Raw genomic sequence first — 25,561 nt, forward strand, 5'->3', positions numbered from 1 at the left:
TATTAACATTCTAGCTTAGCTTGTCAATAAGTCTAGAGAATTTGATAAAGTTCTACATAGAATAATCCTGGTAGCACCAGTTATAACTTTGGGGATGCTCTTTCTGTTTCAATTGATCTTCATATGATGGTGTGTTCAACATTAATCTCCTTAACTTGATCATACTAAATGTATTCCCTAGACCACTTCAGTTTATCACTATCCTGTAAAAGCACTTAATGAAATTCACTTTGCTTATTCCATGTTAACTGATATGCCATTTATGACATTCACTGTTCTCACAGCTGTCTCCACTGCAGAACCTCCTTGACACTTGCACTACTTATAGTGAGGTCAATTATTTTGATCAGAACATAATATCTTAGTAAAACCATATTCTTATTCTTGTATTATTTTACAACTATTGGCTGTCTGGGCTTCAGATTTCTGGATGTTTATGAGACAGTTTTGAGTGATTAATTCAAAAGCTAAATGTTTGGAAATTATATCTAGTCTTCTTGGATGATGCTTAATAACTTTGTACATGTAGTAAAGTATCTTATTTCTAGTTGACTCAAGGATTTGTTTAAGTTAGCAGTTACATTTTTTGACATCATTGTTGTGATTACAGAACTCTTTAGGTAAACTAACTGGGATCCAAGTTTAAGATCAATGGATATTCAGGAATTGAAAGTAACAAATAAATCTGGCAGAAGAATGGGTGGGATCTGCTGGAAAAGTATGGCAATCTAAACATATCTGTGAATTTTCTGAGTACACATTTACTTCTTTGTTTTAGCTTTTTCGTCCCCTTGACATGTGCCTATATTAACTTGTAGATGCTTTTCACTGAGAAAAATAGATATTATAATGAAGCAGTTCCTTTTGTTACATGTTTGGATATGCCTTTTTTGCCTTCTGAACACTTTTTATAGATACCACAAAAAGTTTTTGTGATAGTTGTGGTGTCATAAACAACCTAAAGTATTCTTGAAGATAAGGCAGATAATATTGTTACTTATTTGTTATCTGCTATAAATATTATCTGTCTTCTTTGTCTTCTTCAGCTAGCAGTGAATATGTACTTTTCATGTATAAGGTTGAAAAACCACATGGAACAGATAAACACCAATGGTAGAATCAATCATTATTAAAGGGTAGGCACCTTTTCCCTTTAAGACATTCATTTAAGAGTATTCTACCAAAGCTGGATTTGTCAATATTTTGCATATTAACATATTAGAAGTCCATAAATATGTTAAAAGGATTAATTTGGCAAATTAAGCATATGGTATTTAATAAGTTATTCATTTTCTAAATTGTTTTGTCTGTGGACTTGAAGATGCTGTAAGAAGCACTGTTGCCCTAAAAATTATCCATGTCAGACAATAGGTTGGAAATTGTCATTGATTAGACCAATAAAAAAGTACATTTTTAGAGTAAAACTAGGCTAAATTATCTAAGAGGAGTTTATATCACTGGTAGTATTCTCATATGCATCATTTCTGTACAAATTAGAGTAATACCATTCAATCTGAAGGTTTGACAGAAATAGCTAGACTGAATTCTTATCTGGCTAGGTGAATTTGAGGAAAGAAATTGGATGTAAGTTTTATAATACAAAAATGGCTTGCTTACTGAAGAAACAAACACTTTGAAATTAGTCACAAGATAGGTTCACAAAGCAAAGGGAGAGTATTGTATTTTTCTGTGAGAGTTTTTGATGAAAGAAAATTGGATAATACAAATCACAATGTAATTCTTTGAGTAAGGTCAAACCTTATAAGAAATCATTTGATGTTTATTAGCAAAAAAAGAGGGAAAAGCAAGTCTTCAGGTATTTCTAAACCTTTACTGGAAAATTGATTTTAATACTGTGTAATGTTTAAGACATTCTTAAGCTGGTTATCTGCATACTATATACTCAATGTGTTTGAAGTATGCAAATAATAAAAATGTTGGAAACTCTGGTGAACAAGTGTTACTTTTCTAGACTAAAGGATAAAACACACCTGGTATGCTTTACATTTCATATTTTTACCTTCAAACCAACTCTCCATGAAAATTTTAAAACAACTGAATTAATTTAAGACCTCTGGTTGCAAAAAAACTGACCCAAATATAGAAAGACAAAAAATGGAGCTGAACAACAGATTGGATGAACCAGATTAGTAACCGTAAACCAATAATACAGCCTAAAGAAAGCTTTTTCTTCTGATTGAAAAATATGCTCACAAGTGAAATCTGTGAAATACTTTGCCAGGTATATAAATGTAGAAAGAAGACTGCTTTTTCTGTTGTATTCATAGATGCTGCTTACCTTTGGATTCATGCTTGAATAAAGCAGGTCATATTAATTGGAAGTGAAGAAATGGTGCTAGAAGTGAAGAGAAAAGAGTAATGAGAAGGACATGTGCCCTGAGAGGTCAAAATGTAATTAGATTAGAAGAAAGCAAAGTGTATGATATTGATTCTGGTGAAGATGGAAATGCTGAAACCTCTAAAACCATTACTGCTATACAGCTGTATCTTTTTTTCATACTTCATGAGTTTCAACTATGAAAGAAAGATTCTGAAATATAGAGTCAAGTAGCTTGTTTCTACTAATCATTACCTTGTGACTGGGGTGGTCTTAAAAAAAAAAAAAGGACCAGTGGCACAAGACACATTCTAAGGTAGATGGAGAGACATGCAAATACATTTCAGTAATACAGGATTGAGTGTGTTATTTTAATAGTATGGTTGATATAAGGCTGTAAAATGAACTGTATCAGAACTTTAAAATTTGACATTACGTGGAGATCTTATAGGCTGTGTGATGCTCTCAAAAATTGATTGTTTTTGATAAAATATGTTGCATTCCTGTATGATGCAAAATATTTGTACATTGAAATAATAAATATGTGTCCAGGTAATTTAATTAGAATTTTGAGGAGAGGAAGTCCTTTCTACTTTCATTATTTGACAGAGGAATATTGATCAACCTGAGGAATCAGGATCACCTAGGAAGAGAACTGCAAGAAATCATAATCCAGGAATGATAAGTAATGTGTAGTATCTGGTATTAGATGACAATCCATGAACACAAGGGTCATCAATAAAAGCTCACCCCAGGTAACAGTACACCACATAATCAAGAAGGATTTCTTGCTCCAAGTCAACACAAGTCCTGTACATAAGATGTTTTCCTGGCTTATATATCAACTTATGGAGACGTCAAATGTGTGTGTTTTCTTATAGCAGAGCTACATGGGGCTATCTGCTGAGCCAACAGAGGGGAATCGAACCCCTGATTTTGGCATTGTAAGTCTGTAGACATACCGCTGTACTAGCAGGGGCAGACATCAAGTAGCTGGAGAATAAAATTGATATGAAAAAATCCCATTAAAGTCAACAAATGAAATACCTATTGATTTTAGTGTTCACAGACATGAAACAAGTGTTATAAAACTATTGTATTTATACATTAGCTGAATTATGGAAAGTATATCAGGAGGAGAGGTGCATTATGACAATGATATTATTATGATTGAGGCTTTTGCAATGAAAACTGTATTGCAGGACTTTTGTCAGGATGTGTTATTATTAGATAGAGCATGATTTAATGTGGCAATATGGACTCTAGCAACTGATGAGTTACCAAAATCATTTTAAAGCACCTTACTAAGGTTTCATATGTAACATATGTAATAAACCAGTATTTTACTATACAAAGTAAAAGGTAATTACAGAGAGAGGTTTGCTGTCAAGAACATCATATCTTGCAAATGGAATGGTATAAGAGGGTGAAATTGCAAATGAATATTAAGGGTATTATGCAAATGTCACAGTTTTCACATGTTGCCAATAGAGGTGTTACTTTGATCTAATAAATGATCAATCATAGAAACTCTTCAAAATGCATTGCAAATAGTTGATAATGAACATTACAGTAACAATGCACATACCTGGAATGCTGGCAATTTCCTAGATAATTGCATCCTGAAGATCTGATATTGTGCAAGGTTTCTCATAGTACACGTGTGACTTCATGTACCTCCACAACTGGAGATCAGCTGGTGTTAGGTGTGTTAAATGAGGTAGCTATTTAGAAAGAAAAAGATGTGAAACAATTCCATCCTAAAATTGTGCTATATGTTTCAAATGGTTATCCATGTGTATGAAAACTGCAGTGTCTATTGCATTTTGGTGCTGCAGCATGGAATCACATTGGTATGACCATAGCATGGTACCCTGCAATATTAACTTGCAGGTTTGCAATTCATGTGTTAATGATTCTTCAAAAGTTAGCTGTCAAACCACACCACACAGTCATCTTAGTATAATGGAGATTTGTAGGAAATGTTAAATATGGATTAGTTTTCAACAAGGTAATACATTTTGACACTTCTATAAAGGATGGGTTATAACATCAGGTCATAACATATTGGCATGTTATTGACTTCCATACTTGCTAAGAGCTGCAATACAAAATAAACACGTTGGGTTATATCTATCTCTTTCAGTGCTTGAAAATGATGAACTTTGTAAAGAAATATCCACAAAGTTAGCCGAAGAGCCTTACAAATGGCTGAAATTAACAAATTCTATTACTGGGCGTCATAACATGGACTGCTGCACCCCTGAGGACATATAGTGGCTTGTTCTGCTATGGCGTGACTGACCTCGGTAACAGTTTCACTAGATCTCAGTGGTCTTGAGATGTCTCCTCCATGTTTTTATTAACTTGTGCAGAGCAATACTGAAACAAAGCCCTCCTTTTTCCCCTAGAACTGTCGTCACTGCGTCTTTGAATGTAATAATATTTAACTACTTCACCCATTTACCCGTTTTTTAGTTTCATGTTGGTTGAATGAGTTGCACTGCGAGTAACACACAACCATATAAAATATGCAAAACTATATTGGCTTCCTTTGTGGAAGCTGTGGCATTTGTATCCATATTATACCCGTAATCCTCAAGAGAAATTTCAACTTCCTTTACTGTACTGTCTGTGAAACCTGGCATACTGGACTGCATATTTTCTGTATAATGACTTAGTTTCTAGAAATAACTTAAAACAAATATCATTTACTGATAGTGCATTATAAAAACACAAAAATACTCTTGAACATAGATGAATGTATTACACACACATATATATATATATATTTCTCAACCCAAACGAGCCGTTTTTGCATATATATTTTTCTCTACAAGTGGGTTTTCTCAACATCACTGACACATATATTTTGTTAACATAAAATACATACAATAAATTATCCCCTTCGATTTCGATAATATATATTAAAATGTTTCTATACCAAAAGCCAGTTGGCAAATTAAATTGGGTAGCTTACTTTGATTGGACGTTAGCATTAATATAATTAGAAATAATGGAAAATTCAATTTCATGCCATTAACGTCCAAATAATTTTGAAAAATTAGATGAAACCTTAGTTGTTCAGCAACAAACCTAAATGTCTAGAACGCTAAAAACCGAATTTGGATACTCGTGGTGAGCACAGCATAAATAGTCTTATTTGTTTTTGTATTTCGGGCAAAGCTACTCGAGGGCTATCTGCGCTAGCCGTCCCTAATTTAGCAGTGTAAAACTAGAGGAAAGGCAACTAGTCATCACCACCCACCGCCAACTCTTGGGCTTCTCTTTACCAACGAATAATGGGATTGACCGTCACAATATAACGCCCTCACGGCTGAAAGAGCGAGCATGTTTGGTGCGACCGAGATTAGAACCCGCGACCCTTGGATTATGAGTCGAACGCCTTAACACACTTGGCCATTGGCCATGCGGGCCTCATAAATGGTCTATTGTGTAGCTTTGTGCTTAACGTCAAACCACGAGAAAGGAACTTATATATATATATATATATTAATGATAATGGTTGTGTTTATCGTTAATATGTTATTTCTTTCTATCATTTAGTTTATCTATAAAATTTTAGTTACATTAAAATTGTAACTCACCTTCCAGCTAATCACTCGTATTTTGAGTAAATATAAATGTTTGGTAAAACTAACATCAGTTTCCCTAACGGCGACGTACATATACTATTAATATAGCAGAGTGTTATATAACTTTACGGTCGTATGAAATGAATTCTCGCGACCTACTTAGTGAATAAATACCCTACCACAGACCCACGCTAGTACAGCGATAAGTCTACGGACTTACAACCCTAAAATCAGGGGTTCGATTCCCTTCAGTGGGCTCCGCATATAGCCTGATGTGGCTTTGGGCTTTGCTATAAGAAAACACACACACTACTGTAAGCTTTAGTAAGAGAGAGAGAGTCACGAAGTAGTTAACGAACGATACAGATAATGAATTATCGTTGTTTATCACTTGATACTGAAGTATATTTTCCTGTTGCTGTATTTTATTTTATTTTTTTTCTTTCTAGTTCTTTCTCCTGATTCCATTATTTGAAATATTATTGATATTTATGATACACTGTATATTAACATTAGTGTCAAGTCCTGGCCATGTTAACTTTGTTTTGAATTTATTAAAGCGTTGTTATAATTGAATAAAGTACTATCTTCTTGTTGAATCCTGATTGTAGCAGGGTGTTTATTTTAGACCATTACAAAATAAACAGAAACTATTCTGTAAAGTAGTATACCATAAACCATTTCAGTTTTTTTTTTAATTTAGCGTGGCCGTCACTAACGTTAATGGAAAATCGTCTAATATAATGCTTTCTGTTACTGGTCACTCTAACTTTATGGCTCAAAACGTGTGAAATCGCGGATATTTAAAATCTAAAACTAAACATACTCTCCCACCACGGGCGTTCGCAGGGGGCTCTGCACAACCAGGTGGTTAAGGCGCTTAACTTGTAACCTAAAGGTCGCAGGTTCAGATCCCTGTCACATCAAACATGCTCGCCTTTTCAACCGTGGGGATGTTATAATGTGACGGTCAGTTGAACTATTCGTTGATAAAAAGAGTAGCCAAAGAGCTAGCGGTGGGTTGTTATGACTAGCTGCCTTCATTCCAGTTTTAAACTGCTAAATTAGGGACGGCTAGTGCAGATAGCCCTCGTGTAGTTCTGCGCGAAATACAAAACAAACAAACAAACAAACAAGCGTCCTCGGGAAAGAGACACACTCTCCCCTGTGGAAAAAGTTTTGCAGACGTCCATGTCGCTCACCAGCACAAATGAAAATATTGAATATGCTATATTTATGCTTTATGTGACACAAGCCTGTAATCACAGATCTGTTTCATACCTCTACATTATAACAATTTTATCCTTCTCGTATTTGTGACAATTGACTCTTTGTATTTGATTCATGTTACAACACTACGCACGTGAACAAGTTCATATGCGATGCCATAACACGTGCAACGCCACATACATGTCACATATTATCACATATTTGAATGTCTATCATTATAACTGCTGACCCATTTACGGTAATTGTGGCCTCGTAAATTATGCGATATTAAATAATTATGGAACCTCCATCTATAATCTTGTAAACTAGATTCCCTCATAATTTTATGAAATACAGGGTGTTAGGAAAGTCACTGTGCACTTGCATATTTATTAACAGATATGTTTCAGTATAGAATACAGGAGGTAAATATGAATGACAATTATAAACAATGTTGAAAGTGACCCCCGTTGACATCAACACAGGCCTGGATCCTTCTTATTTTGTTTCTAAACACCGCTATCAGTTGCTGGCTTGAAATTGACTGAATGAATGCTGTTATCACTGCTTTCAAAACTGCACAGTTACTTTCTGAACACTCTGTATATAAAAGTTATTAATTTCGAAATTTGTTAAAATTCAAGATCAATGTTTATGCTATAATTACAATAGTTACAATGTACACCAATGACTTCACTGTCCAAGACAGTTACAAACACCATCATCTGAGCTCTTACAATAACATACTCCCATCTGCAAGCCAGTATGCATGTATTGATTCAGTGCATAAGCCGTTTGCATTTGTAAAAAAGTATCTACCAACAATTTTCAGGCAAGCCAACTTATAGTACTCTAGTCGTTATATCTGTCAACATCAGTTGCCTCGATATACAATAAACAAATCCCAATCGCGCTGTAGCAGTACATAGATCCTACAACTAGAAGCAACTTTATAGCATGGAAAATATGAGCTGCAACATATTTTCAGTTACTAAGCACTCTATAAACCAACTATCTTAACCTGTACAATAATCAAAAGGTCATCACATAATATCGTATTTATATCTTGCTGTGAATCCCACTTCAATAATGTCGAAGGCAAGTGATACCACTTTCATTTCGCCATAAATCTGTTAAACAGAACAAACCAACCTATTCTGGCAGTTAATCTCAATCATAGTGATCAAGAAGTTGAATTCAGGATCTAGTCAAGTGTCCTCTATTTATACTTTAATACCTGACTATTCTTAGATAACCAGATTACTACTACTAGCATTTTCCTTCTCATAAGCTAAGTTGAGAAAATAAATAATGTACATTACTTTTGCTGTTCTTTGATTCCCGATTCCACCAGTATACAAGAGGCTAATAAATAACATATCGTCTTATTTTATTAACAATTTCATTGCATTTAACTACACCATGACCATTAGTGCTTATAGCATGATGGATTGAGATGTCAGAAAATGAAATAAGAGTCATTTTGGTTCTGTGTTTCAGGTATGCACCAAAGTCATACCCAGTCTCTTTGTTCAAGTTTTCATTCCATCACTTTGTATTGTGTCTTACCCGGTTGCTACCATACATATTGTACATTACTTATTGCAGTCATTAAAAACTGTATATATAATTCTGTTGTCCTTCATCATATTTTTTACATCCACTAAGAGCTTTATTTCTTAGCCAAACATTAGGAAGTTAGGTAAATAACCAGTTAATCCATGCTCTGTTGTACGATACATTATTATCATTAATAAATCTCACAAAAATAAACAATTTGTTTGTATTGCACCATTCTTCCAAACCACCAGACTGGGGTGATACTAAATAGTGTGCATCTTCGCCATATTCAATACTTTATGCACCTATAAATATAATAGTAACTGACTACTGATTATAGTTACTTGGTTCTAGTGGATTTTTGCAGGTTTTATGAATTGTGATATCCACTGTTCAGTCAATATATCAATGATAAATTACACTAACGTATAAATCAATGTATAAGCTTCAGAAAACTAAACGGAATAGTCAATAATGACCAGCATGTACTATTATCTCATCCAATATCCAAGAAAGTACCAGTTGTATCTAGAACTATTTTGTATAATAGAAACCTATTATTTATGTCATAATTTTTGATGGGGTAACAAGATTATGGTTTAAGTGTAAAAAAATGGTTATTGCATTATTGTTCAACATCTCGACGGGAATACAGACAAAAACACATTTGTGAATTAGCGTCATGTGGGGTCATGTTAGTATCTACTGACAGACAACACACCACCATATTGTGATGCAAAAGGTTAAAATTGGTGAACCCTCTAGGCAGCCTTTGGCCTAATTTCAAGGAGATTATTTTGATTTCTGAAAGCAATATTATATCTTTGATATATTGTTTATAGGACACTATAAAAGACCGACAACACCTACACACACATTGACTTGAAGACGAAAAGCGAAAGACTTTCGAAACGTCGTCCTATACATTTGTGTCTCCACAACAGGCAGTTGCCGTACATCCTACAAAGTTTCATCAATATATATATGTTTTTCATCATACAGTACCCAGGAGTCAGATCAATGTGCCAGTATGTGCTGAACCAATAAGCACGTTCTAATGCATAGAAAGATTTATATGTACATGATTCATTGGGTCCACTTGTATAAATTCAACACAAAATTTAGATATATTTTCCGCCGACAATTACTAAAACAGATAACTAAGCACTCTCGGAAGGTTATACGCTTCCATTAAGTAATCAAGATCTCATCAGTGGCTATTTTCCCAGGGATTTATGAATTGTTTGATATGGTTAATGGTGACAGATTATTGTTATTTATCACAAACAACTACATGATTCTGCAAAAATCAATGGCATATTGAACCAGCAACTCAATAAGCATCTTTCATTGTTCTGAGTTCAAGTTACTTCCACGATACTCATTAATGATTATTGACATAGTAGCTGTGCACTTACGTTTGGACATGGTTAACACATTTTCTGAGATGAGAATTTTTAGAGATCATTTTCACTGAATCAGAGATGTTGTAGCTACTGCTGTAGTTTTCTGTTTTTTTCATGTAATTAGCTTGAAGTTACAACTTTAAACCTAGACTCTGCATAAGTAGTCTGGTTCTCTTTAACTTCACTTTTTGAATTATAAACTTTATCTGATAGATAACTCAGCTTTCTGTTGAGTGAAATGTTAATGCAACTCAATTATGACCGTGTCCCAGTCACTGAGTTGCATTCTTATCAAATGCTTGAGTGAGTCAACAGTTAAACCATTCACACTTAGCATCAGACATTGCATCAAATGCCACCGAGTCCATCCATTACAGACACTTACTTGTCTGAAATGCTTGATGAAGTGATTCAAATCTTTATTTGGAGTTCCCTTCAATGTAAGGAAGTTATTTACTTTGGATTAAGAACAGAACACTTTTATTAGTTTCTTGGTCAGAAAACTTCAAGCTCAGAATTAAACACTGGACCGTCTACTACTAAGACCAGCCATTCTAAGTATTTACCTATCTGAAACACTTCAAGAAGGATCTAACTATTTTAATGTACACTTTTAAACAAAACATTGGGATCAAAATATGCTTTGCCTCACTCACAGTAACCTGTAATCAAAACTTTCCCTTGTGGATTTTTGGACAATGAACTGCAGGCCAAATTCTTAAGGCCAACGAACATAAAGAAAAAACGCATTTTGCGTTGTTAGACTCAACCACTTATTTAAGTAGAGATTCGAAAGATGAAAATAAAAAAAGGGAAAATAAAAAACTTTTTATTTAATAGCGAAAATGTGAACACTATAAAAATAGCCTAAATACTAGCTAGTCAAAAGTTTAAGACCATAGTGAAACGAACCGTTAATTAATAAACACGTAACGAAATTTAGTCCAACATGCCAATGTAGCGAGAGAGCATCCTTATTGACTGAAGGCCCTCGCTTGTGTGGAAATGACTGGATCTTTCAACAGGACAACACTGCAATCCACAATGCCCGCAGGACAAAGGACTTTCAAGGGAAATAACGTGATTCCTTTGGACCATTCAGCATGTTTGCCCGAACTGAACCCCATTGAAAATGTCTGGGGGTGAATGGCAAGGGAAGTCTATAGAAATGGACGTCAATTCCAAACAGTGTATGATCTTCGTGAAGCCATCTTCATCACTTGGAATAACATTCCAGACAGCCTTCTATAAACGCTTATGTCGACCATGCCAAAGCAAATGTTTGAAGTTATTCGCAATGATGACCGTGCAACTCACTACTGAGACCTCTTGTTGGGTATTTCCTACCGTGTTTAGGACTTCTTTTTGGTATGGTCTTAAACTTTTGACCAGCTAGTATTTAGGCTAATTTCATAGTGTTCACATTTTTTCTATTAAATGCTAAAAGTTTTTCCCCTTTTCTTATTTTTATCTTTCGAAGCTCTACTCAAAGATAAATCAACGTATGATTAAAAAGAACAAAATAATTTTCAAACATTTAAAACGTACTGCATGCAGACAAACATAAATTCAAACATTCCTAAAAGAAGTAAGAATCAAAAGAAAACCTAACTTAATTAAAATATCAGGAACGTTGTTATATTTGTATTAAGTTATATCGATAAACAAATAATAATAAAAAACAGATGGGACAAGCAATTTGAATGTATTTATACTTTTAACTGTTTTACACGATCACGTCGCACAGTTAAAGACGAAATGTATCAAAATACTGTCTTATCCAGAGTTGTTTCAAAACAAAAACAATATATATATATATATTTTACCGATAGTCGATCCAAGCCAGTTGTAATTCAAACATTACCCGAAGTAGACTTAAGTCCGAAACATCATAAAATAAATTTATTCAACAAGTTTTGATTGATTGGTTGTTTGGAATTAAGCACAAATCTACACAATGGACTAACTGTGCTCTGCTTACCACAGACATCAAAACTCATTTTATAGCGGTGTGATGCCGCTGATATTCCGCTGTGCCACTGGGTGAACATTATTCATTAAGAGTACAAACAGCATTTTCATTACATAAATTAAAAGTTAATTTGTCTATTTATTTACACAAGGTAGCTCTTTCGGTAATTTTTTTCTTTTCTAATGCTAACTTCATAGAGCATTCCTCCCAGTGCTTCAATGGTAAAATAGTGGTCTTATAACGCTGAAAATCGGGTTTCTATACTCGTGGTTGGTACAACACAGATAGTCTATTGTGTATATTTTCGTTTAACAATAATTTGTTTTATAATTACATCATATGTTATTAATGTGTTTAATAATTGCGAACCTGTTTGAGGACAACAGAAATACGACTTTGGCAACATGTTTACTATTTTAAGAATTGAAGATTTACTATTTTAACCATTTCTGTGTACAAAGACGTTTGTTTTATATACATGAATTTATTTTGATTTTATTGGCCATTGATTTCTACAGAAGATACAATGCACACAATTATATAAAGAACATTTGCGTGTAAGATTAAACTAGACATATAAAAAAAACTTTATTTCACCTATGAACTCACTCAAGCATTTAGATATGTATTATACACGTGCCTCTCCCTATATTTGCGTGTTTGAAAATATATTAAATAATGAATTATTCTTGTTCAGATTCAGTCATATAATATTTTCATCTTAAAACTATCAGAAGCTCAAACTTAAAAGGATATTAAAAAATTCACACAAAACTTAATACATTTTACATTGTTTAGAAATACCGTTACACGTGAAAGGTTAAATATGTTAATTGTGCATGGGCAAAGATCACAAATTGCTTTAATAACTTCACATGTAAATGCTTTTACTCTTTACTGAGAAAATAACCACACTGTAGAAGATTTCACAAAATCCTAACACCAAATACTAACATTTCTTGATTTATTTCCACACATTTCTACTCTTGACTTGTTCTTACCTAGGTATTTGCCTACAATATTTTGAGTGCTGTAAAAATTTATTTCTAATTATGTTTGTTTTTACTAATTTTTAATCAGGAGATGTTTTAAAATCTCCCAAAACTATTTTATTCTATCTTTATATTAAATTCAGATAAATTAAATCGTATATAAAAAGAGTTCTGGCCTGCCGTTGTCTTTAGTACACATTTTTAAACGTCTAAGTAATATATATAATAATCATGTAACTGTTACATACCAACGAAAATAGTTTTAAAACAGCACAAAATCGAACATTTGTTTAGGTGGCATGATCTATTTAAGTTCAAAATATTCAAATCATTAACGTTACGTATCAAAACTATTTGACGGCTTGACAGTTATCTTTATCACCGAATGTGCATCTTCCGATTTCTTCCATAAAGATTCGATCGGCTGGACATTTATGAACAAAGCTGCGGAAATAGCCTTCTGTGTCTGATGGTGCACAAACCACAAATCTGCCACAGTCATGCGGGTGACGGAAAAGGCCGCGCTGTAGACATTCAATGTCTTCTCCATTAGCAATTACAGGTGGCCCAGCTAGCTCGGGCGTCGTTGTTGTGGTAGTGGTTGTAATCCTGCGTCGCTTGGTTGGTCTAAACCTTTTAGTTGTCGTAGCTATAGTGGTGCTTGTAGTTGTAATTGGTCGAGAATATGGTCTAGGTGTTGTAGTTGTAGTAGTGCTTGTAGTTGAAACTGACTGACGTGGTGGAGAAAATGTTGTGCTAATGTATGTTCGATTAATGTTTGAGAGTCTGGAACTCACATGTTCTATACCCAGTGAGGTGATATCTGACGATTCTTCTTGTGTTCTTATTTCCTGAAGTGGAGGTTGGTAAACAGGTAACCTATAACGAAGGAGATATCTGCTTGGAGTTGTCGGAGTTTGAGTGGTTGTTGTTGTAGGCTCATCAGTAGTTGTTGTAGTCGTAATACGAACTGTTGTTGTTTTAGGTGACCTATTTCTTGCTCGTCCTTGTCGATTCCTTTGGATTGCCACATATTCATAATCTCTTTCGTTTTCCGTTTCTTTTATCAATTTTTGTTCATCGGCTAATCGCATAATACCTACAGATCCAGCGTATTCATAATTATTGGCAAATACAGGTCTTCGGTGAACTTCAAGTCTTCGTTTGTGTAAAGTATCTTCACTGAGGTTGTCCAGTTCTTGTGTTCGAATAGCAGCTGGTCTAGATCGAACGCGTATTCTGGTTCTCCTACCTTGGCCATTTTGGCCGCGAATACGGACAACTTTACCATCCTGTATACGGACTGGAACCAGATAAACTTTTGATTCTTCTTTAGGTCCAGGTGTCGAAAGAACTGGGTTTTCTGTTGTGGTCAAGTCTTCTTCATAAAAAGAAGTTTGATATATGAATGGATCACTGACCAAAGACTGAATTCCTTTTTCTGAAGATGCAGCTTGGGTATTAGGCTGTTCTGTAACTTCATGTTCTGTAGTTATAGTGGAAGTAGGGTGAACAGCTGATAGACCAGCCTTTTTGTTAACGTGATAATTACTAGCTACATTCTGTTGTTTTTGCTGTTTGGGTTCCACATACTTAAATACTTTATCAGAATTCTCCAGTGCTTCGTACTGAAGCCGGCGAGGCACTTGATTAGTTAATTGGTTTTCTGGCTGGTAGGCTCTTCTGTGTTCTTCGTCTAATGTTGCCGGTCTATACAAGAGTGGGGAGAATGTACGACGGTAATGTGGAGGAGCATAAGTTGTTGATGAGGGTGTTGTTAAAGTTGTAGGAGGTTCGGTGATAGAAGGTCTGAACTGTTCTGTTGTGACTTCTGTTCTAAAAGCCTTTTGAGGTGTGATGTATTCTGATAGTACTTGGGGTTTGATGGACTTTTGGTTTTGCTTCCTACTAAGATTATTTGTTGTAATTTGTTTCGTAGATTCAGATCCAAGGATATTTTGTAGCCGGTCCACTCCCCCAATAGACTGAAGTAGTCGCAAGAGGTCTGCAAGATTTCTGCTATCAATTTTACCAGACTGAAAGTTATTTAGTGTGTTTCCATCTTCATTGTCAAGGTTTCTCAGTGGTTCTGTTGTTGTAATGACTGGTCGTGGTGTGGTTTGTTCAACTGAAACTGGAGCAGATAGAACTGAATGACTATCACAAACAACATTTTCAGGATAATCACATGCTTCCATTTTACTGCTAAAATATAGGCCTGATGGGCAAGTAAATGCATGAGGCACAACACCTAGCTCTGCTGGCCCACTATCTAGACACCAGAAATATTTTCTACAGTCCTGTTTGTTGCTATAAAAACCTTCATCTGGACAGGTGAAGGATGTAACAGGATTAGTTGTTGGAGGTGGGGTTGGAGTTATAACAGGGTTTCTATGTTTAGGAGATTCCGTAGTTGGGTGAGATTGAATAATTTCGTGTTGTTGAATATTAGGTTTGTTGGGCTTTTCTTCACTATCTACTATTGGTGGTCTATACACTTGGTCATTAGCACCATTCTCCTCCCGAGCAAGTATTCTTTTAGAATAACCATCAATACTATTGGAAAATAAAGTTTTGCGAAGCGCATTCACAAGTGGGTTCTGTTCAACGCCACAGATACCTCGAAAGTCGTCGTTGTCGAGGGTCCAGACCATAGCACCGCCAAGTCCACGCTTCAAGATAAACTTTGCCTAAAACGATAAATCAGTTTCTATGGGTATTGATTATATTTGAATAATAATAGCGAGGCTTTTCACTTCTTGTTTAAAACCGCAAGAAAAATATAAGTTATTCGGCTATTTCTTTTCGAATGTAAAGTTTACATATAGTATTTTTGTCATTTTGCTACATACTATAACAAGCTTTGTTATTAACGATCGAATCGAATAATGAAAAGGAAACGCTTTAAACTTGCTAAAGTAACCTAGCCAATTAGGAAAATACGAAAAATTAGTTAGTAACATAATGCTGTTTGATGAAGAAAAAATGATAAACTGGATTAAAATGTTAAGTTTTTATGTGAAGTAAATATGAGCAGCTATTTTGTGTGAATTTGTTATACATGTTAAGTAAATGTATACAAAAGGTAAGTTAACATCACTTTTGAACTGATATGCCTTTAAGCAATTAAGTTTTTTATTGTTATTAAGATAATTTCATTTGTTTTGAAACAAGATTTATACAGAGGGTGTCAAACATATAAAAAACTAATGATTTTCAGATTCTTAAGTATCATATTTAATATTCAATCAAATATTTTCCCTTATGAAATATTATTTTGTGAAGATTAAAAGTAACAAAGACGCAAACATCAGCAATAGAACTGTATCGCTAATATAATATAATATATAATATAATATCAGTGGCGTATTACCAGCCTGACTTCGAAATAAATGTTAACTTGAATATAGAATTTTGTTTTGTATTATTTCATACGTAAAGTTTTTGGTTTGTGATCTATCGTTTATATAACACTTGGGGATTATTTTTTCTTAACTGGCAATACATTGGAAGGATTAAAAAAATGCCGTAAACCTGAACACGTTTCAACAGTTTAAGGATATTGATATCTGTTCATATTTCTATACTTCAAATAACTAAAATAAAATAACCTTTTGAATAATCATGTCTGTATCGTCAAAGCTTAACCACTGATCTCCTTTGAAAGCATATGGTCCCATTAGTTCCGGATAAGGTCTGCGAACGGTCCATCCGCCATCAAGGATATTCTGACAGATCTAGAATTAAAATACGCTATTGTACTAGAAAGTGTTTAGTGCTCACTGTTAAGCAAGACGGAAAACCAGTAAAAAATAAGATAAATACTGCTGTTATCAGTTATACAGTTACAAAGTTGTTACACCTATAACTTATACAATTTATTAATGGTAAAACAAAAATAGAATGCTAGCAGTTCGCAGCTACTACACAATTAGAGCATCATATTAATACAGACCGAAAATATTGATTAGAAATTACACAGCTGTGAAATTATCAAACTAACATAACACACGTAATTATAAAAAAAATTAATGATTGCAAAGATACTTAACTATTAACATAGGCTGGTGATACATATGTAAAATAATTGAGACTAGGTGTGAAACTATGGATTCGGAAACATAGAAATATCTTCGCAGGAACTGTACTTGCAGAATAATAATAATAATAAAAATATTCAATTTGCATTTGAAGCCGCTCTCTTTTATGCTGTATACCCTAGTAAGAAAAGTTATTTGTAGAAATAGGAGCGAAACACATTACATATGTATTTACTACAATACGATGTTTATCCGAATATAAACATATATATACATCAACTACGAAAACGATATTTTAATATCTCGAATGTTCTGTCAATTTGCTTGTTTGCCTGTCTCTATGTATGCGTATGTAAAGGAAAAGACTGACAGTGGAATTTTTAATAATATAAAGAAAAATCTTTGTTTACAACATTACTTCTTGTAAGTTCGGCCCGGCATGGCCAGGTGGGTTAAGGCGTTTGAATCCCCGTTGTACCAAACATGTTCGCCCTTTCAGTCGTGGGGGCGTTATAATGTGATGGTCAATCCCATTATTCGTTGGTAAAAGAGTAGCCCAAGAGTTGGTGGTGGGTTTTGATGACTAGCTGCCTTCCCTCTAGTCTTACACTATTAAATTAGGGACGGCTAGTGTGCGCAGATAGCCCTGCACGAAATTCAAAAACAATCTTGCAAATTCATAAAGATAGAATAATCCCATATAGCCTATAAAAAACATTTATAGATGTATTAACAGTACAAAGTCAACAGTAAATTATGTATTTACCTGTTTATGTTAATTTTATAGTAGAATACTAATATTGCTCCACTGATATATAAAAAGATTAATTCATAAATATTTACAAAAATTTATCCAGCAAATAATTTTTACGTCTTCTGACATGTTATTCCTGATACGGAGTAAAACCGCCTTTTATAATCGGTTATTGTCTCAATCAAGCTAGTAACATATTCTAAACATATTATTTAAAAAACCAAATTTTATACATTGGAAAAAGGCTTCCATATGTTATTTATTTGATTTAGTTTTAGTGAATCTGCTTTTATTTTAATGCTTTATTTTGCGGTTTCGTTTTCTAAAAGTTCTCACAAGAGGGTTACTAGATGCTTAAAAGATTCGGTGCTTCGGCATGTTGGGCTTGTGCTGAAATTCTGTTCACCAGTACCTCAAATACCCAATTGTTATCCTGAAAACATCAGAATAGTAAACCAAAATTGATATCATACTGGCACGCTGAAAATTCCCTCGCCTATTTCTAGTATATATACCCATTAAATTAGCATATTCTCCCAAGTTCGAAAATACAATTTTAATATTGTTACTCGTCATTTGTGCACGTCTGAGTATATAAGCCCATCATTTGTAGTGGATTCGTCTGACAGTTGAGGTGTAAGCATTTTGGGCGCACCCTCAATTATGAAGTCAGCAATCTAAACAGTATCATCTGTTGGTGCTTGTTCAGCTTAAGACATATGGGACTGTTTTTAATATTATTGTTTTACCCTTTAGAATAAGTATAAGATTAAAGTTTCGTTTAAGTACTTTCTTTCAATTCTACTAAGTTAGCTGAGGTAACTGAACGTTAGGCCAACTGGATATTCCGTCCGCCTGGTACACATACGTTTGTCTCAAAATTGATAAACCTTTTCAACCCACCAGGTGGAAATAGACGCGAGAAATTTTTTTTTTCAGAGACAATTTTATAACTCGTTAGAGTTATTTCTTTAAACTATATTAGATCAATAAGGTTAGATTTGACTGTTTTTTAGTCTGGCACTTAAAATGACGATATCTAGCACTGACCTAAAATACCAAATAAACAATGTTGTTTAGATAGGGGATTTAGCAAACTATTAGTTGAGATGTCATTTAGATTAGTGCTAACGATAGATAACTTAGAAAAACTGATAAGAGCTATAACGTCAAAAAAAATCAAAAGTTTTTATATAATAGCTGCAAGGTCTAGAATATCCTGGAATTATCTGAGGCCGAAATGTTTGATAACATCTGTCCATCCCAAGGTCAGCCTGTAGTTATTAGGAAAAGAGTTCAAATGTTGCTAAATTGGATTTCTCGTTTTCACACAACCTTCATTTGAGGATAGTTTCTTTATAAAATGTAACTTAAAAAAAAACAAAACTGAAGCTAAATCAATTAATTTGAATAATGATAAATACGTGTGTGTTGTCTCTTACAATATATCTAAACATTTCGGTTTCATTTTGATCAATTTGTTCATTTGCAAAATGATAAAACAAAGTAACATAAGTCAATTAAATGCTCCTACGCATAAAAAGGCGATACTAATAAAATCACAAAGAAACACAAAGAGTCATATTCGATCAACATGTGTATGGAACTACAAGAAACTGTAGACTTTCTATGACTTATCCACTAACATTTGGGTTTGATACTTGTGATAGGCCCAACAACATTATCGCCAGAGCCAGAATAGTTGATTTTTGCAATTCAGACACAAAAATATTTCTTGTAGCGCTAAAAAGGCACAATGAAGCATATTCATTTCATTTCTATAGCAAGAATAGTCGGGTAGCTGATTTTCGAGATTGGGTTACTGTAGTTTGATTTAAACTGCATTTCAATCAACGCGACGTATCACTTTAATAGAGTATACTCGTTTTTGCTTCAAATAAAAGTTAATAACATTTTGTGAAAGTATTTGCTGTATACAAGGTAATAATGTAGTTAAATCTAAATAGTTTATATGCATGATACCATTAGAAATGCTTAAAAGTTTGGACGTTTAGTTGGTATCGCTGTCAAAACGTTCTGAGATCACACTGGAAGTTGACAATGTCTATAGTTATGCAAGTGATCTCTGCAGGTTACCAAAACTATATAAACCGACTGATAAATATATTTTTTATAGTTCTGACTGCATAACATAGATATATTCTGAAGTTTTCATTTCTTCTCAAACTTGATTAACCAGATGACTCATTTTCATTTAATTTTTTTTTCACAGACCCTAAATCTATTGATATTGGGGCCGGCATGGCCAGGTGGGTTAAGGCATTCGACTCGTAATCTGAGGGTCGCGGGTTCGAATCCCGTTCGCACCAAATATGCTCGCCCTTTCAGCAGTAAGAGCATTATAATGTTACGGCCAATCCCACTATTCGTTGGTAAAAGAGTAGTCCAAGGGTTGGAGGGGGTGGTGATGACTAGCTGCCTTCCCTCTGGTCTTACAATACAAAATTAGAGATGGCTAGCGCAGATAGTTCTCGTGAAGCTTTGCGCTAAATTAAAAAAAACAAACAAACAATCGGTGTTTTTTGTTTTGGAAAAAAAATATCCACGTACATGAAAAGCTAGTGAATTAAATATTTTAATTCACATAAATATAATTTATGAAGGATATTTCTTATACTGTAAATAATATTAAAAACATTAAAAAAATGTCGGACATGACTCGCGGACTACCTGGAGTACCCTCACAAATTCTAACTTGAGAAACGATAAGATGTTAAATTGAATAATAAATTATTTTGTAATAAACAATATGAAAAGTAGGTACCTAATGCACAAATAAAAATATTACCTAGTAATTTGTCTTTTAACAAAGATTAAATTTTTATTGTGCATGTTTTGTTTTTGAACACCAGGTTACATAAAGGGTTACCAGCGCTCTGTCTACCACTAGGAATCAAATCATGAGTTTTACAATAGTAAATCTGTAAAATTACAGCTTACCAACCAAGGAACTAAATCTGTGGAACACATTTAAATTTATTTTTATAATGTCCTCCCCCTGGTAGCACACCGGTGCGTCTGCGAACTCACACTGCTAGAAATTGGGTTTCGATAACCGGGGTGGGCAGAGCACATGTAGTACATTATATAGCTTTAAAGTAATTTCAAAGTTATGTTTTTACTAATCCGAAATGAATGTTCGGCTTTTAGGAATTTTTGAAAAATAAATATTTAAATGTCTTGAATCAAACAAAATATGTAACTTGAATATTATACATGTATATATATATATTGATCTTTAAAAATTGATTTTGAAAGACCAAGATGTAGAATGATTCTTCTTCCTATAAAAAAGCGCTTATGATTAAAATGTAACCCCCAGTGGCACAACGGTATGTCTACGGCATTCTAAGGCTAAAAACAGGGTTTTGACACCCCTAACAGACGGAACACAGATATCTATTTTGTGGCTTTGCAGTGAAGTTCAAACATTGAGAGGTTATTTTTTAAAGTTACAATTGTTCTCAACTCATTTTCGAAATGTATATGAGCACTGTTATGCTATAAATACGTTTGTTTCGTCTATGTGTGGAACATTATACGATTATACCTTATGCATTTCATATTCCTCTTCCCATTGCCTCAGACGGTTCAATAGTAAATCTGAGAGTTTAAACATTAAAAACAGGTTTTTAACACCTGAGGTGGAGATAACACAGACTATTGAGTATCTATGTGCTTTGCACCAAAAATTTGTTTTTCAATTACTTTTATTCCAATTTTTTGATTGCTTGTACATAAAACTTTATTCTTCAGGTAATAAAGCAAGATATGGATTTTTTTTTTTTCACATTCAGTGTACGACGTGTTGAATTTTAAGTAATCATACCATTTTCTCTTATTGCTTGCAAATATGCCAATAAAAATTCACATAAGCTGACTTGAACTCATGAGCAGTGTCATAAGCTTTCTTAAGATAAAAGAAGATAGAAGAAAGATGTTCACTGTTGAGAAAGACTTCCCTGGTTCAGGTATCAAGTAAAATCAGGTTTTCCATAGTGGAATGCTGTCAATGTAACCCACACTGGGTGGTAAAGAGGAGGTTGTTTGATTCAAGGAACCAACGAAGATCTTACAAAGACAGCTATTAAAAGCAATTAGACAATAATTAGAAGGAATTTTAGGATCCTTCTCAAACTTAGGAAATGGTAGGACGATAGCTTTGTGCAAAGAATCAGGAAAGTATATTCCCTACGTATCTATTTAAAGAAAAGAAGAAAAGCAGGAGAGGTAGGAGAGAGATGGCGTCGAATCTCATAGTGGACAATATTAGGGACAACCAATGTACTGCAAGAATAATGAAGAGCAAGCTTGAGTTCCACCAGTTTAAAGGAACGATTAAAATCATAGAGCTAATCACTCTGAGACTTGATGGCTAGTAAGGTGGGACTGAACAGAAATGCTGGTAAGATGAGAAAAGCTTTCGCCGAGAGTATCGACAATGCTCTTTACATCAGCAACTTCCTGACCATTGAAGAGCAAGTTGAAAAGCAGATAAGAAGCATACCTCTCATTGAATTTCCAAACTTTTCCTATATGACTTTGGAACTGGTGGTAGAAGAGATGCTAATTGTGAACTTAATCCAAGACTTCTTTTGATTTTGATGTCTGATCTACTAACCATGGGCACAGGCCCACTGGAAAGTGATGCAGTTTGAAAATATGGAATACCTCTGAAAGGTATCCCAGGCTCATTTCTGCCAGGCTGGCAAGCTTGATACTACCATGGAAAACATACTGAAGTTTTAGATACAGAACAAACAGCTGCATGAATGATGCAATCAGCTACTACCTTCACACAGTTATTAATAGATGAAAGACTTATGACAGCAAGATTGAGTTGTGAAGAGAGGTAAAAGAAAGCACGTAAGCTTGGTCCAACCACAGCCAGTCTCTCTCAGAACTGTAGGAAAATGATCACTCAATAAAAAACACTGCCAACTCTCCAAGAAAAATGAGACAAAATTAAGGGGAACAGATAGACAAATCAATAATAATAAAAACTGACTAGATGCATGGAACTATATAAGAAAACAGTACTAAAGAGAGGCAGGATGTGTACTACGCTCCACAAAACTGCTCCTCCCATCATTGTTAGCACCACCTAAGGAGGATTGTGGCCATTAAAGTCTTATAAGATCAAAAAGGGAGATGGCAACTGTTTGATAAAAGCATGAAGGTTGGATTGATCATAAGTTTCTCCAGGAGAAAGGTAGAGAGAACAAAAAGCGATGATACAACTCAAGGACTACGGCCTCCAAGGATGTATCGAATGGCACAATCAAGGTGGATACACACTGGTCAACCACCAGTGAGCAGTTTCACCCCTCCACGAACTCGTCAATTACACACCCTTTTATTTTGATATAAATAAAACTGCCAAAAGGTGACGTTATCAGCAGGTTTCAGGAATGTTTCCCGTAAGAAGAGACACATGGGATGATAGAAATTGATAAAGGCCTAAATGTAATAGAGATTAGAAAGGCAACCAAAACAGTTTCGATGTATCAAAATTACCATTTTTATTTAGGTGAAGAAGAACTGGGCAGAGAACCTTTCTGTTTGTGATCATGTCATTTTTCTTTCCTAGATGGAGGTCTGTTCTGCATCTCAGGGCCAAAGAAGAGGAAACCAAGGAGATAGGAAAAGTTAAGGCTGTAAGAGACGGCTCCAGACAGTCACTGGAAACAATGGTAGGGATATGGACAGGAGCAGACGTTGATTTGTCAGGTATTTTATCCACAGAGGGCAAAAGACTATTCATATGGTGTGAAAACTACTTTGATGGAAGCACGGAAAGATCTGTCTGCACTTCCTCTGTAACAGTGGAACACAATGCAGTGGCATATATCTGAGACGATGTTGGAAACAGTAATTTCCAAGGTTCGGGTTAGGAAATGTTATGGACAGTATATAAATGTTTTACTTCTTTCACTTCCATCCATTTAGGGGAAGATCGATAGTAAGAATGGCACCAACCACAAGAATTGATGAAGAGAGGGCCCAGTTGACATTCATGTCCAAAAAATTCCTAAGAATAATGAAAAAATGTATACTATCTTTTGGATAACACATCAAATATATACAGCGTCATCAGAACAATCTTCCCTGTTCGTAGCCAGATGATCATAGTCCATGGAGTATAGAAAGGGGCAGGCTATGAAAACATCATTCATACTTTTACGGGTGAAATTTACTCTGAACAGTGTTCAAAGTGGCCAATATTGTTTTGAAAAATAAAAAAAAGGAATATTTCCATTCAAGTACCAGCCAGAAAGAATGAATATACACGCACTAACCCAATGCTTAAAAATGAAATCAAAAGTCAAAGGTAAAGATCCTAAGAAAGTATATGAAAACTAATGAAGAACTAATCATCTATGGTACACTATCCTCCAAAAGTTCTACATAAAGAAAGTGAGATCAGCTATTTGTTTTGGGGTTTGTTTCCTTCCATTGAAAAAATTCATAAAAATTTACCACACAGTTTCATACTACCTAAGAGATTTTTAAAGAATCAAACAAAATAATCAACATCAGAAATAAAAATGATTAAATATCAATTTTTATCTTTCATACACCTTTACTATACACATAAAAGGATAACGTGAAATGTCACTTAACAAATGTAAATCCAGTAGAAAAGAGAGACAGGAAGAGAATCACAGAAGAAATGATTGGCCCAGTGACGTTAAGATTTAAAGATGCCTTGAATTCGGAGTTTCTACATTACTTTGACAGCATCTTGAAAGATTGTTTACGGCAGCATGTTTCTAGGCTAAACACTGATGCGATTCTGTGAACAAACACAACTTGTGAGTTTATGAACAATAAATACGTCAAATAAAGCCTATCGATGGAAGCCATAGAGAGTTCCCGAACTAGTAGAGATATAACTAAACATTGTTAAATTACAATACAAAGAAATACAGAGACCCCGTGATGTTACCGGCGATTATGAGCTTTACAGGCAATACTAAAATTTCAAAAATTTCTGTTATATATTATACACTGTTTAGTGTAGGTATCATTAATTTATTTATTCTGTAAGTGGACATTTCTTGATTGTTTAGTTTTTTCATAACAAGGCAGTTAAATGCAGTCATGTTAAAGGTGATAGTTATGTCAAGTCTGTGTATGTAACTTGTATATACATTTGTTTATTATTCATTAATGTCAAAGTTATTAAATATCTCCTGCATTTCAATGATGTCGAGGATTCATAGATTTCTGGAAGTTCTAAGTAATATGCATATAAACTGAGGCACGCACGAGAATAGGTAGCAGAAGAGAATAAAGTAGTCCCAGGAAAAAGAAATTCGGTCAGAGAAAAGTTAAATGTAAAGATAATTGTCGTGGGAGTGAAATGCCTAACAGTTGATATTTTAGAGTGAGATTATCATTTTTAACAGGGATAACAAGAATAAGTTGTTTTGTCAAAGTACTTGAACCAGCCTAGAAAAAGGCAGTCGATTCTTGGAAGTACAAAAATCAGCCAACTATTTTTGAAATATTAGATACAACCTAATAACTCAACGACACCATAAGCAAACTATACGCGGATAGTTCGGCTTGCCAGTTGAATTCTAAATTAACTGAATTAGGCTGAGTGGACTTTTGACAGCAAGAAGAAAACTATTTAGTGCTTATGGGTACAGTAATGCAGCAGTAAG

General features: G+C 34.3%; 1 protein-coding gene across 6 annotated transcripts in view; it reads right to left on the bottom strand.

Annotated features, from left to right (window-relative positions):
- Window positions 1-12,545: 12,545 nt before the first annotated feature.
- The window catches only part of LOC143225125 (uncharacterized), a 99,666-nt gene continuing 86,650 nt past the window's right edge, over window positions 12,546-25,561 (bottom strand). For all 6 annotated transcript variants that reach the window (XM_076453969.1, XM_076453972.1, XM_076453971.1 and 3 more), the window contains exons 9-10: window positions 16,685-16,810; window positions 12,546-15,763 (exon numbers count right to left, since the gene is read on the bottom strand). In XM_076453969.1, coding sequence (XP_076310084.1) covers window positions 13,424-15,763; window positions 16,685-16,810 — 2,466 coding nt within the window. In that variant the 3' untranslated portion in view covers window positions 12,546-13,423. The remainder of the gene's footprint in view (window positions 15,764-16,684; window positions 16,811-25,561) is intronic.

This window comes from Tachypleus tridentatus, chromosome 9, assembly GCF_004210375.1.
Source record: "Tachypleus tridentatus isolate NWPU-2018 chromosome 9, ASM421037v1, whole genome shotgun sequence".
NCBI classification, from domain to species: Eukaryota; Metazoa; Arthropoda; class Merostomata; order Xiphosura; family Limulidae; genus Tachypleus; species Tachypleus tridentatus.